General features: G+C 39.6%; 1 protein-coding gene across 1 annotated transcript in view; it reads left to right on the top strand.

Moving 5' to 3' along the window:
- Nucleotides 1-13106, top strand: part of MORC1 (MORC family CW-type zinc finger 1) — a 138697-nt gene that overhangs the window by 84962 nt on the left and 40629 nt on the right. The window contains exons 18-19 of the mRNA XM_014457002.2: nt 8786-8851; nt 10214-10453. Coding sequence (XP_014312488.1) covers nt 8786-8851; nt 10214-10453 — 306 coding nt within the window. The remainder of the gene's footprint in view (nt 1-8785; nt 8852-10213; nt 10454-13106) is intronic.

Below are 13106 nucleotides of genomic sequence, written 5' to 3'. Positions count from 1 at the left end.
GTATCTGGGTGGGAGTGGGGAGACTGTATTTGGATTTTATTTGTTGTGTTCACAGTCTTTGCATCAATGAGTAGCCTTTGTAAAACTCCACGTCTATTGAAAAAGAACTCCAGCAATAGCATCCTTTACTTTTGTAGTGCTCACGTGGACACAAACAACGCAATATGTAGTTTAAGCTGACAAGTCCCACATTGGTTGTTTTAGCACTAAATGTGGAGAGAGAAGACATGCTTAACATTTAGCTATGTTTTCCAGTTGAAATGGCATATCTAAGTATAACTCTGTAATGAAGAATGTGAACACTTTTTCCCATTTACAATTTCATCTGTTTAATGTGTCATTATTGTGTAGGATGCTGAGATTTCAAATCTGTATAATTATGCAGACAGATGTCTTAGGAAACATATTTATTCATCAAGAGTACTTTTCAGCTTCCTTACAGAAACTGCCATAATCTAAAATTTATGACACCTAAAGTCCTTTGTCTAACAAGAGGCTATTATACACACTGTAGCTGAAATATTTTACTTTATTACTCTCCCTACAAAGATCTCATTTCTCTATGGTGATGCATTGCTTTTCCAAAAGGGATGATGCATAACATATTCACACTTGTGGGCCCTGTGTTCACAGCATAGAAAATGAGACATTAAACGAATTGCCCATGATGAACTAGTTGAGAAGTTTCTTGAAGGCAAACATCTTGTGTACCTCCCACCATCACCCCTGGCTCACTGTTAGAAACAACTTCTTAACTTGAATTGCTTGTGCAGATTATTCTTTTATCCCTTCTTGAGGAATTGATGTCACACTACCAGACAGAACAACATTCTTAGTTTACAAAACAAACAGGACAGCACCAGCAGTCAGAGGGTCATCAGTACAATCTGGCTTGAGAGCAGTGTTCTGTGATGAGACCAGGATAGTCCCTGCTCCTGGATTCATAAGTCTGCCTATTCTGCCCTGGAGATTGGGACCAAGGAATACCATCCATTGCTGTTTGCACCTGGGTTTCACAGAAGGGACCAAATGTTGCCACAGAGGCACATAGCAGTGTGAGTCCAGAGAAAGCTCATCCTTACTCCAAGAGGGACAGGAGTGGCTTTGACAGTGACAGGCAGTCTTGCCACATGTCAGTCAGCCATTTTTATTCCATCCACAGAGATTCAAGTAGAGGTTCAGGTGTGTTGCCTAAAATGATTTTTAGTGGAGGGAATACTAATTTGGGTTTCACTACCAATATGCCTATTTTATCTCTGCCCTACAAAAATTCCTTAAGCACCTGAACTGTATGCTCATCCATTTCTCAATTAGCGTGCATGCTAATCGGGGACAGCCAGAGGCTGCCTGGTATCCTGGGTGCACTTCAGGTCCTAAGTCTGCTCAGAACAGGGTACAGGTGTTACAGGTGTTTAACTTCCTTCCAAGGCAGGCTACTCACTTGACCTAATCTCCTTACTCAGGACCCAGGTTTACATTTTGAATTCAGTTTAAGGACTGTACTTCATGATTGTTCTGATTTTGAACAAGGGGAGGCGGGGAGAAGGGTTTCTTGACACATCTGGAGGTTCTAAATCAGTCCCAGAGAACTGACTGATGTCTGTCTATGACCTTTGCTTCACAGTGGTCTAGAACCATCCTTCCCCTGGTCAGAGAATTCTCAATTATGTGCTCACCTTCAGAAGCCTAGTTTCTTTTCGTCACCTATTTGACCCCTTTTACCCTTTTGGTCCATCCCCCTTCCCTTCCGGTCACCATCATTCTATTGTCTGTATTTATAAGTTTGGTTCTTTCTGTTTATTTGTTTGATGCCACATATGAGTGAAATCATATAGTTCTTGTCCTTTTTGTCTGACTTATTTCACTTAGTATAATACTCTCAAGATCCATCCATGTTGTAGCAAATGGCAGTATTTCATCTTTTCTTATGGCTAAATAGTATTCTATTATATATATGTACCACATCTTTGTTATCCAATTATCCACTGAAGGACAGATGGGTTGTTTCCATGTCTTGGCTATTGTATATAATAAAAGCCCAGCGACTGAATGGCAGAACGACCAGAATGACCAGTCAAACAGTCGCTATGATGCGCACTGACCACCACTGGGCAGACGCTCAACGCAGGAGCTGCCCCCTGGTGGTCAGTGCGCCCCCACAGTGGGAGTGCCGCTCAGCTAACCAGGATGAGTGGTGCTCCCACAGTGGTCGATCCCCACAGGCCACTCCCCCCACCAGTGCATGAATCCTGTGCACCGGGCCTCTAGTTGTAAATAATGCTGCAGTGAAGGTAAGGTTACATATATATTTTGGCCCATTTTTAATCAGTAGCTTGTTGTTGTTGTTTTTGTTGAGTTTAAAGAGTTCTTTGTACATTTTGAATAACACTTTGATGTTTTACCAGATGTTTCTTTTGCAAACATTTTCTTCCTGTTTGTGGTTTGTCTTCTCATTATCTTGATCCATTGGTTTTTATAACTTAAAGTTGTTTTTCAGATAAGCAAGATAAGTTTCAGAGAATAAGCCAGGTTGGTTGAGGAGTCAATGAAAAGTAAAGAAATGGGAGTGACAAGTAATAAGCTACTTTAGAAAACTTTTACTGAAGGATCAGAGAAGATAGGGGTGAAGGTAAGAGAGCAGTTAAGGTTGGGAGAAATTTGTAGTTGGGAGAGATATGGCAATGTTTCTGGACTAAGAGAAAGGAACCAGTGCAATTGGAGAAAGTTCACAGCAGAGATGAGGCCTGATTGATGTAGAAAAATTCCAGCAAAAACAGGAAAGAAGGATTACTAGAACTCAGGTAGAGAGTTTAATTTAGGGTAAGAGGATAGACATTTTTTCCCTCCAAGATTGTGGGAGAGAAGTTAAAGGTGTTCACATACACCTAATAAAAGAAGAGTCACTATTTGCATAATTGGAGTGCCCAAAGAAAAAGTGAGGGCAGAACACATTTTTAAAGGTATGTCAGAAAAAGTTTTCAAGAAAAAAATAGAACTTCAAGCTATGTATTTGAAACATGGTAGGGAAAACTGTTTCAGAATAATCAACAACAAAACATATTCTAGTATAGTTACTCAACTGTAAAGAAAAATAATCCTTTGGTGAATAGACATAAAGACCAAATCACTTACAGAGAGAAAAAAATAGATTGGCTTCAAATTCTCTACAAAAGTCTCAGCTCCAGGTGGTAGTGAAGTAAACTATAAGATCCTTAAGGAAAGAAGTTGTAAACCAAGAATTTTATATTCACCATACCATTCTCAAATAAAAAATCTACAAATGAATTTTGATAATAAAAAAAAATACACTTCAAGCAATTTTGTTCTCATGATTCCTTTTGAGGAAACAACTAGAGGTTAAATTTGAACCAGTCAAGAAATCATAAAATTCTACAGCAAAGAACTGGAAATAAGCATTGACTGCATTTAATTCTAAAAATAAGACAAAAACTCATGTAACATTAGATATCAAACCGAGTGTAAATATCCTGGAAATGTAGTAATGATCCAGCTAACAAAAATAGGAGTCAAGAATGAAAGGTGAAAGGTAAGTTGTATGACCTATACTAGGGGAATAAGATCTATCATTTAAGCAATTTAAACATACTTTTTGGTACTAGTATAAACACTAACAAAGATAATATCAATAAATATCAGAAAATGTGAAAAAAGAGGGAAGAGAAAATAAATTTTGTTACTATTCAGAATAGGAAACTTATAGACACTATCTAAAATAGAACTAACAATAAGGGTATTATATAAAGTTGTCATTATAACGGCACACAAAGAAAAAAACCTACATATCAGAAGTACCTACACACACACACACACAAAATGGATTATATCATTAAAAACTTAAGAGAAATTATAAAAAAAACAAAATAAAATTATATGACAACTAATACCAAACACATAAATCAATACATATAAATGGCCTAAGCTTACCTTAATAAAGGATAAAGAACTTCAGGTTGTATCACATAGCAAAGATCAAGCCTGCACTGTATGCAAGACATACATCTAAAATGGTAATTCAGAAGGGTTGAATTCAAATAAATATATGAAAATAAATTAGGGGTCCAGCCTAAAATCAGACAAGTTGAAATTCAAGGGGAAAACTTTAAACAGTGCAGGGAAGGGCACTTAATTAGGCAAAAGTCAGTAGTTCACAGTGAAGATGTATCAATTACAAATCTCTCACTCCAGTTAGTGTAGTGTTGAGTTCCATGAAGCAAAACCTACAAACAATACATGGAAAAAGAGACAATAATACTAGTATTAAGAAACTTTAGTTTGCTCTCAGCTTAGGAATGCCTAACAATTAATAATAATTATATAGACATCCTAGAGGCCTGATGCATGAAATTCATGCAAGAGTAGGCCTTTGCAGCCCCAGCTTCGTCCGGAAGGTCATCTGGAAGGTCATCAGGATGGTCATTGCACTTTTCGACCATTCTGTCGATTTGCATATTAAGCTTTAAATATATATATGTGTGTGTGTGTGTGTGTGTGTGTGTGTGTCCTATATAATAAAAGAGAAACATGTAAATTGACCGTCCCTCTGCTACACTCACCAGCCAATCAGGAGTGAGTATTCAAATTAACACGACAAAGATGGGTTAATTTGCATACGCAGGCACTGGGCAGAGAGCAGAGTGGGAGAGCTGGCGGAGAGTGGAGCGGAAGAGCTGGCAGCTTGGAGGACTTGGCAGAGTGGGAGGCCATTGGATGGAGACAAAACAGGAAGGGAAAACCAAGAGTGCGGGGATCACCAGGAATTCTGGGAATAGTAGTTCTGGTGGCAGCCCCAGGACCTGAAGCAGAAGCCCAGAATGTGGGGAGCACCAGGGATGCTGGGAATTGTAATTCTGGTGGCTGACGGATCTCCTAGACCCGCCGTGAGCAAACTACGTCCGGCCCGTTTGAAATGAATAAAACTAAAAAAAAAAAAAAAGACCGTACCCTTTTATGTAATGATGTTTACTTTGAATTTATATTAGTTCACACAAACACTCCATCCATGCTTTTGTTCCGGCCCTCCGGTCCAGTTTAAGAACCCATTGTGGCCCTCGAGTCAAAAAGTTTGCCCACCCCTGTCCTAGACACTAGAGCAAAGTGAGCCTGGAGCAAGTTACTGTTGCAGTGGGGGATGGAGGGAAAGCAAAGGTGAGAGACATAAGTAATATCAGAGTGTCTAGGAAAAATTAAAGGGAAGATATCCTAAAACTTCCAGGAAATCTCCACCAATGAAGCAAAGGAAAAAAAAATGCCTCTATCATTCTGTGAGCAACAAACCAAACTGGGTTGGGGTCTCAGACAATTCGCTCATATGATTGCAAAGACAGACAGAAACTCCCAAATTGGAGAGGGCTCCCCTGAGGGCTCCCAGATTGGAGAGGGTGCAGGTCGGGCTGAGGGACCCACCTCCCATGCACGAATCTTCGTGCACCGGGCCCCTAGTGTGTGTGTGTGTGTGTGTGTGTGTGTGTGTGTGTCATTGTACTCTCAAAATAGAGAGTGAACTTTTTATTATGTGCTCTTGGAATATTCACAAGAATGACTGTATGCTAGACCAACCAAAAGCCTGCTGGCGACAATTCAGCAATGTCTATCAAAATTACAAGTGCATATACCATTTGACCCAGACATTTTTCTTTTAGATTGTACAGATGTACTCAAATAAATATGAAATTACCTATTTATAAAATTACCTGTTTTACAAGTCATTGAAAAATACTTTGTGTAGTAAGATATTGAGAAGACCTAAATGTCTATCAACAGGTCTGGTTAAATAAAATGTTGTACAGCAATACATTAGAATACAGTGCAGCTGAAAAAGGGGATGAAGAAACTTTTAAAGTACTAACAGAGAAAGATCTCGAGGAGATACATATATCCTTAAGTAAAGCAAGATACAGACTATGTATATAAATGCTACCATTTTTCCCTACCTCAAAAAAGTGGGGACAATTTATTTATATATGCTTGTATACAATGTGCAAACAAATCTCTGGAAATATAAAAAAAAGGAGCAATAGTGGTTATTTGTTAGAGGAATGTGAACTGGACAGATGGAGAATGGAGTAGTAAGGAAACTTAAAAAAATAGACTTAAAAATGTATGTTGTTCCATGTGAATATATTATCTATATAAACATCTAAAAAGAAATTATACTACTGGGGCATAGAAGATAAAGCAATTTTCCCTTGGGGAATTGGGAGATGTATTTAGAATGTATAAAATTTGAACTGAGACTTGAAGAATGAGTGAACTCTCTAAAAAATGGAGAAGATTGGGAGTTATTACAGGCAAAGGAAATAGGTTATACCAGTGATGGCAAACCTATGACACGCGTGTCAGAGGTGACACGCGAACTCATTTTTTTGGCTGATTTTTCTTTGTTAAATGGCATTTAAATATATACAATAAATATCAAAATATAAATCTTTGTTTTAGTATGGTTGCAAATATCAAAAAATTTCTGTATGTGACACGGCACCAGAGTGAAGTTAGGGTTTTTCAAAATGCTGACACGCCGAGCTCAAAAGGTTCGCCATCACTGGGTTATACAAAGGCCTGAGAACATAAAAGTGAACCTGGGAAATAGGGATTGGGAACTGAGTCTGTGAGGGCAACAGGGGGCATCAGAGGGGTGGAAAATGGCTCAGAAGAGGAATTTAAAAGTTTAAGCAACATCCATTGGAAAGCTGATTGTAAGTTATGGTAGGTGCTGTTTGGTTCCATTTAAGGGACTTGAACTGTATGGGCCATTCCATATGCTCAGTGCTGCAGAAATGAGACTCTGTCTGCTAGGCTGGTGCTTCTCAATCCTGACTGCATATAGAGTCACGTGAAGCGTTCCATAAAATGCTGACACTAGGCCCCCCACTCCACACAATTCATTGAGAATTTTAGGGCTTAAGGACATGGAATCAGTAGTTTTCTCTAAACACTTACCAGGTGATTCTAATCACATGCATTTAATTTTGAGAATGCCATCTACCCCCACCCTTCCTCCTCCTCTTCCATATTTTAATAAAGAGAATAATATTGTATAGAAAGTGGTTGTGACCTAGGTCTACAAAGTCTCAGAACTAGAAGCAAGAAAATGGGAGATTATAGAAAATAGTTCAATCAGAGATGATAAAAGCCTTTAAAAAGTATGGTTATTTACCCTAGCCAGTTGCTAAGTGGTTAGAGCAGTTAGATTCTGGTCAGGGCACATACCAGGAGGAGGCCAGATTTGATGTGTCTCTCACATGGATGTTTTTCTTTCTCTGTCTCTACCACTCCCTTCTACTCTTTCTAAAAATCAATGGAAAAATATTTTTGGGTGAGGATTAACAACAACATCAACAAAAAGTATGGTTATTTGAGGCCAGTGTAAAGTTTTGAATTTAAAATATATTTAAGTGGAGAAATCCACAAGGCTTGATCACTGATTAGGTGGAAGGGATTGAGAGTGATGATCAGCCAAAGATAACCTAGCTTGGATGGCCGGGTGTATGGTGATGTCATTAGTCGAAAGAGGAATCCACTGCCGGGCTGGTTTGGCTCAGTGGTTGAGCGTTGACCTAAGAACCAGAAGGTCACAGTTTGATTCCTGATCAGGGTATATGCCTGGGTTGCAGGCTCGATCCCCAATGTGGAGTGTGCAGGAGGCAGCCGATCAATGATTCTCTATCATTGATGTTTCTCTCTCTCCCTTTCCCTCTCTCTTCTTTTCTGAAATCAATAAAAATACATTTTAAAAAAAGAAAGGGGAATGCTCTAGGAAGTACTGGTTGGGGGTGAGTGCAGGTAGAGGCAAAATAGTGGATTCAGTTTTGGAAGGGTTGCCTTGAAGATACCTGGAATTTATAAGATGCACCAAGGGGCATTTGGATCTGAGCAAAGAGGAAAAGGCACTATTTAAAAATCTCTGCATTCCATCCACATCTAAAAAATTTTCCACAGAGAACAGATCTCACCCTTAATCAGAGTCAGGACCAATTTGGGGGATAGGTACATATAAGAGCAAGGTAAATATCCTGTCTTAGAGAATCTGGACCGAGCTGATACTGCAATGGAACAGTAAGAGATGATGGGCGCACTGAAAGGAGGTGCAAGTGGTCCCCTACTCAGGGTTCCAACCCAAGGGGAGTGAAGCTGGGCCTGGGGTGCAGAGCCTGCGTTGTTCTTTATGTTCTCTCTGTGAATTTCATTAGTGTCTCATCATTTTAGGGTAACGGTTATCACAGCCAATTTAGCTTAAAAGGTGATTCTTTTTCAGGGAGAGCAAATGCTTCCTCTCTCTCTAGCCCTGCCTCTGCTTACAAGGCAGCAGCTGGATGAGGGGGATAAGGCAGCATCCAGCGAGGAGGGACACCATTAAAGCCACTCTACCCTCAAAAGTCCCTTGAAGCTCAGGCCTGGAGCTCTGACCTAGACAAAGCTATTGCTGAAGGTCAGAATGCATTCCAGATGCTGGGACCTCAGAATAGGGAACCAAGGGTCTCTGAAAGGGGAGAGAGGCCTGGGAAGATGGTGTTTGATGCAGGGGCACCCTGACCTTGCTCATGAGACATTTGATCTATAATGTTTCAACCATCAGGTTCTCTTGTACCATCCAGTTCCCACTAATCAGAACATCTAAACTGGAAGGGAACCCTTAAGTAATGATCAGTTATCGGTGAGGATATGCAATCTTGAAACTTCGAAGAAATGAAGAATATTGAATTATTGTAATGTGCCAATTGCAAGTTATTTGTTACTCACATTTGTCTAATGACTTTTTCCATAATAGCTTCAGTTTATACCAAAAAGCAGGATTGCTGAGTCCACTACCATCTGCCGTATTTCAGCATCTAAGGTGAGTGATTAAAGTAGGATTGAGCCATTTGTGTGATGTTTTTCATATAAAGGATAAGACTTATCAAGGGCCAAATGTCATCATGGTTTATGAGCTTCAAAAAGTGAAGCACTCTAGGAGGAGGGAAATAAAGGGAGGGGGGCGGTAAATGGGAGATTATCTGTAATATTGTCAATAACAAAAGATATATTAAAAAAGTGAAGCACTAATGAATTCTTTTAAAACTGTCACCATTTTTCTTATTAGAGTGATATTAATAAGAAAAAAATGTTTATTAGGAAAACACAGAAAATAAAATATAAATAAGAAAATTTAAATCATGTGTTGTCTTACTTCCTAGAGCTGATGACCATTTAATATATTTTAATGTATTTCTTTCCAATATTTTCAATGGATATATGTGATACATATATTTATATATTTAATATAAAGAGAGAGACTATCTGGATATATTTGCCTAGAAATATGTTATATGTGTAATTTTTACATTGTTTCTTATGCTTGCTAAATGTCATATCCTATATAATAAAACCCTAATATGCAAATTGACCAAACAACGGAACGACCAGCCCTATGTCGCACACTGACCACCAAGGGGCAGACGCTTAATGCAGGAGCCCCCTGGTTGTCAGTGCACTCCCACAGGAGAAGTGTCACTTAGCCAGAAGCCAGGCTCACAGCTGGTGAGCACAGAAGCAGTGGCGGGAGCCTCTCCGGCCTCTGTGGCAACACTAAGGACCCCTTGGGGGTTGTCCGCAGGCAGACATCCCCCAAGGGGTCCCAGACTGTGAGAGGGCGCAGGCTGGGCTGAGGGACCCCCCCCCCCCCAGTGCATAAATGTCATGCACCGGGCCTCTAGTTGCATTATATTTCTCAAATATCTATTATCTAAAATTTAAAATGTAGAGGGAAAATTTATAGATCTTTACATAAAGCTTTCAGTTATACCATCACACAGAAAACATGGAAAATTATAATTTTAGTTCACATTTGTTAACAGGCAGGTTATAGGATTGATAAACCCCAGCCAATGTTTAGATAAGCAGATTATTGATATATATATGCACCAGGGAGCCAAAGGCAAGTAAATCTCTGTTGGAAGGAATCAAGAAGCACACTGTTCTCAATTTGGGGTCTTCTGAATCCTCAAAATTAGATTTGTTGACTCAGCCCAGCTCTATTGATTCTGAATAAGCCATTATAGTGGTGTACATTTGCTAAAGTCTGTTTCTAAGCTTCTGCTTTTTAAGGTTTTTATTAGTAATAAATATCACCTACTGTTGTAAGGTTTTTAGAAAAATGGTGCTTAATGATAAATAAGCTGACTACTAAAAAATAAAAACATATCCTTTGTTGTTTAAGGAAAATACAAAACCTCGGAAAATCAGGCCTTCGGGTTATGACTTGAAGCATGAGTCTTTTGCATCCTTTGAGCTCTCGGCCGCCCAAAGAAGCTGGAAGAGCAACACGGAAGGGACGGACTCTGATGTGGAGTTCGTTTCAGAGACTAAAGTGATGAAATCTACAAGGAAGAAGGAAGAGCCACAGCAGAGACATCCAGCAGCCCTCCCAGAAAAGGTCAGGCTCACTGAGAGATCCCAGGTGTGTTTTTTCTCTTCTTAGTCACCAAATGTGTAGTATTCTTCTTCTCTGGAAATAGCAGTTGGTAAAGGTTTTGCTTCATTTTCACATTTTTAAAGCACTCTAATTAAAGCATACACATTGTAATCTCAGTTTCCTGGACAAGGTCCCAATTTCTATTTTTTCTTCTGTGTTCTCTCTTTTGGAGGAAAGGTCAGATTGCTAATATCAGCACATCAGCAAAATGTATGGAGAGCTCAACCAACTGAAAGGCCCCCAAAGAATATGCCTGTATTTAAGAGACATATTCATATAGGATGCTCATATAGGATAAGCCTGTAGACTTGAGGATTTTGAATCCAATGCTTTACAGCAAAAATGCTTAGCCAAATTCTATAATAGTTAGTTACCCCTGTAGTCATGGTTCCGGGAAAATGGGATATAGTTTCAATAGTACAAATAAGTGTTGAGACTGATTTCAATAAATGTTCTACCTGAGAATGTCTGTGTATCCAAATTAGTTTCTTTTCTTTTTAAAAGTTATTTAAATATGTTTTTATTTATTTTAGAGAGAGAGGAAGGGAGAGGGAAAGAGAAACATCAATGAGAGAGAAACATCGATCTGCTGCCTCCTGCAGGCGCCCCCTGCTGGCGCCCCCTACTAGGGATCAAGGCCACAACCCAGGAATCGAACCAGCAGCCTCTCGGTGCATGGGATGATGCTCAACCACTGAGTCACACCAGCCAGTGAGAGTTTCTTTCTTTTAAAAGAATCGCTGTACTTTCATTCTTACAATGTTACCTTTACTTAAGTCCTTTTTGAGAATTAGCCCTCAGATTCAGTTTATAATAATGACAATGCCCAAAACTGAGTGTGCCAGACACCGTGCTAAATTATTACAGACATTATTATCTCACTACCATTTTAAGTCCTTTACACGCTAAAATGTATGGCCTAGTTTATCTGCCTTATTCATCAAACTTGACTTCTAATGTCTTTTTCCTATTTCCAAAAATTAAATTCACCCTTCAAGGGTAGATATCAGCTACCATAAAATATATTAAAAAGAACTGCTGTAGGCTCTGAAAGGAATAAACTGCTTTAATCAGCAGATATCTACTGAACTTCTGCCCTCTGTAAGGTACTATATTATGCATTGTGGGAGACAAGGTATTTTAGGCATGGTTCTTTCAGAAGCAATTATTCTGAACAATAGTTACATTACAGAAATATCTTACACATTCCTTTGTAATATCTTTGGCAAATGGTATATAGACTTTTCTTGAAAATCTTTAGTGATGGAGACTCATTACCTCCTAAGGCAGCCTTTGTCATTCCGTTTTTGGGTAGCTTGTTCTCTTAAAATATTGAAAGTCCAGTTCCCTATAACTTTGAAGTTTTGGCCATAAATTTTTTTGAGACAATAGAAGCCAAGCTGAATCTGTCTATAATCATCAAAATTTTATTTTGAGTTGTGTATCATATACATACAAGTTCATGTATTCAGCAGATATTCCTTCAGCCCTTGCTATGTCCAAAATACTGCATGTGAGTAATACCTTGTGTATAAATTAGTTTTATCCTTTAACCCTGACTTCCACTAACTAACTGTGCAATTTCAAGATTGGGGATTTGCCTCATTTATTTGCTGCGAGTTTGACATGCTTGGTCTAGAGGCAACACAGCTACTCAGATAATAGCTATAGGTACAGAGGCTGCTGCTGCTTTGTGGGAAAGATGTATTTGTTAACCAGCCAGTGTGCGGCTGCCTGTATGGGACTGTTGTGAAGAACCTTTTTGTCTGATTCTCCTTGTTAGCAATGGCTACTTGGCCTGTAATAAAGACTCTTACACACCCACAACTTCTCATGGCTTCTCTATCTACCACCCAGCTTCCAAGAAGGTTCAGCCCCTAGCAGAGGGGCTCAGACTCTACAATTAACATAGTTGGACAGGATCAGAACCTGTACTCTCACACTTGTACCAGCATGCAGGGTTTGGCTCATAGATAGAGCATCTGCCTGCAGACTGAAGGGTCCCGGATTTGATTCCAGTCAAGGGCACATGCCCGGGTTGTGGGCCCGGTCCCCAGTAGTGGGTGTGCAGGAGACAGTCTATCAATGGTTCTCTCCCATCATTAGTGTTATTCTCTCTCCCTCTCTCTCTGTCTCTCTCTCTCCCCCTCCTTCCTCCCTGAGATCAATAAAATATATTTTTTTAAAAAAGAGTGCTCTGACAGTGGCATAGTCGGCAGGATAGTAAACTGAGGACACTGGAGCAGAGGACTCAGGAGCAGTGCATGCTCTGACAGGGAGCATGGTGAGTACAGAGTGCCTTAGGAAGACAACTAAGCTGTGATGGAGCAGCTAGATTGAAAGAGGCTGGTTTGAGATGAGATTGGAGTGACCAGAACCATACAGATCCTATATATAACCTTTGATAAGAGGTTTCACATTTATCCTCAAAACAATGGGAAACCATTGAAGAGCTTCAGGTACGGAAGTGGCATGGCTAGATTTTCCTTGGGAGACTATTACATTGGCTGAGTATGGAAGAAGGGTTAGTAGAGAGCAGAGTAAATTCAGGCAGGGTAGTTAGGCTATTACAGTGTTCGCATGAGAAATACCAGTAATGAGGGCTAGGATGATGGTGGGGGAGTAGAGAGAAGTGGAT

This window comes from Myotis lucifugus, unplaced genomic scaffold, assembly GCF_000147115.1.
Source record: "Myotis lucifugus unplaced genomic scaffold, Myoluc2.0 scaffold_67, whole genome shotgun sequence".
Classification (NCBI taxonomy): Eukaryota; Metazoa; Chordata; class Mammalia; order Chiroptera; family Vespertilionidae; genus Myotis; species Myotis lucifugus.
This window is presented reverse-complemented; position numbering and strand designations above follow the sequence as displayed.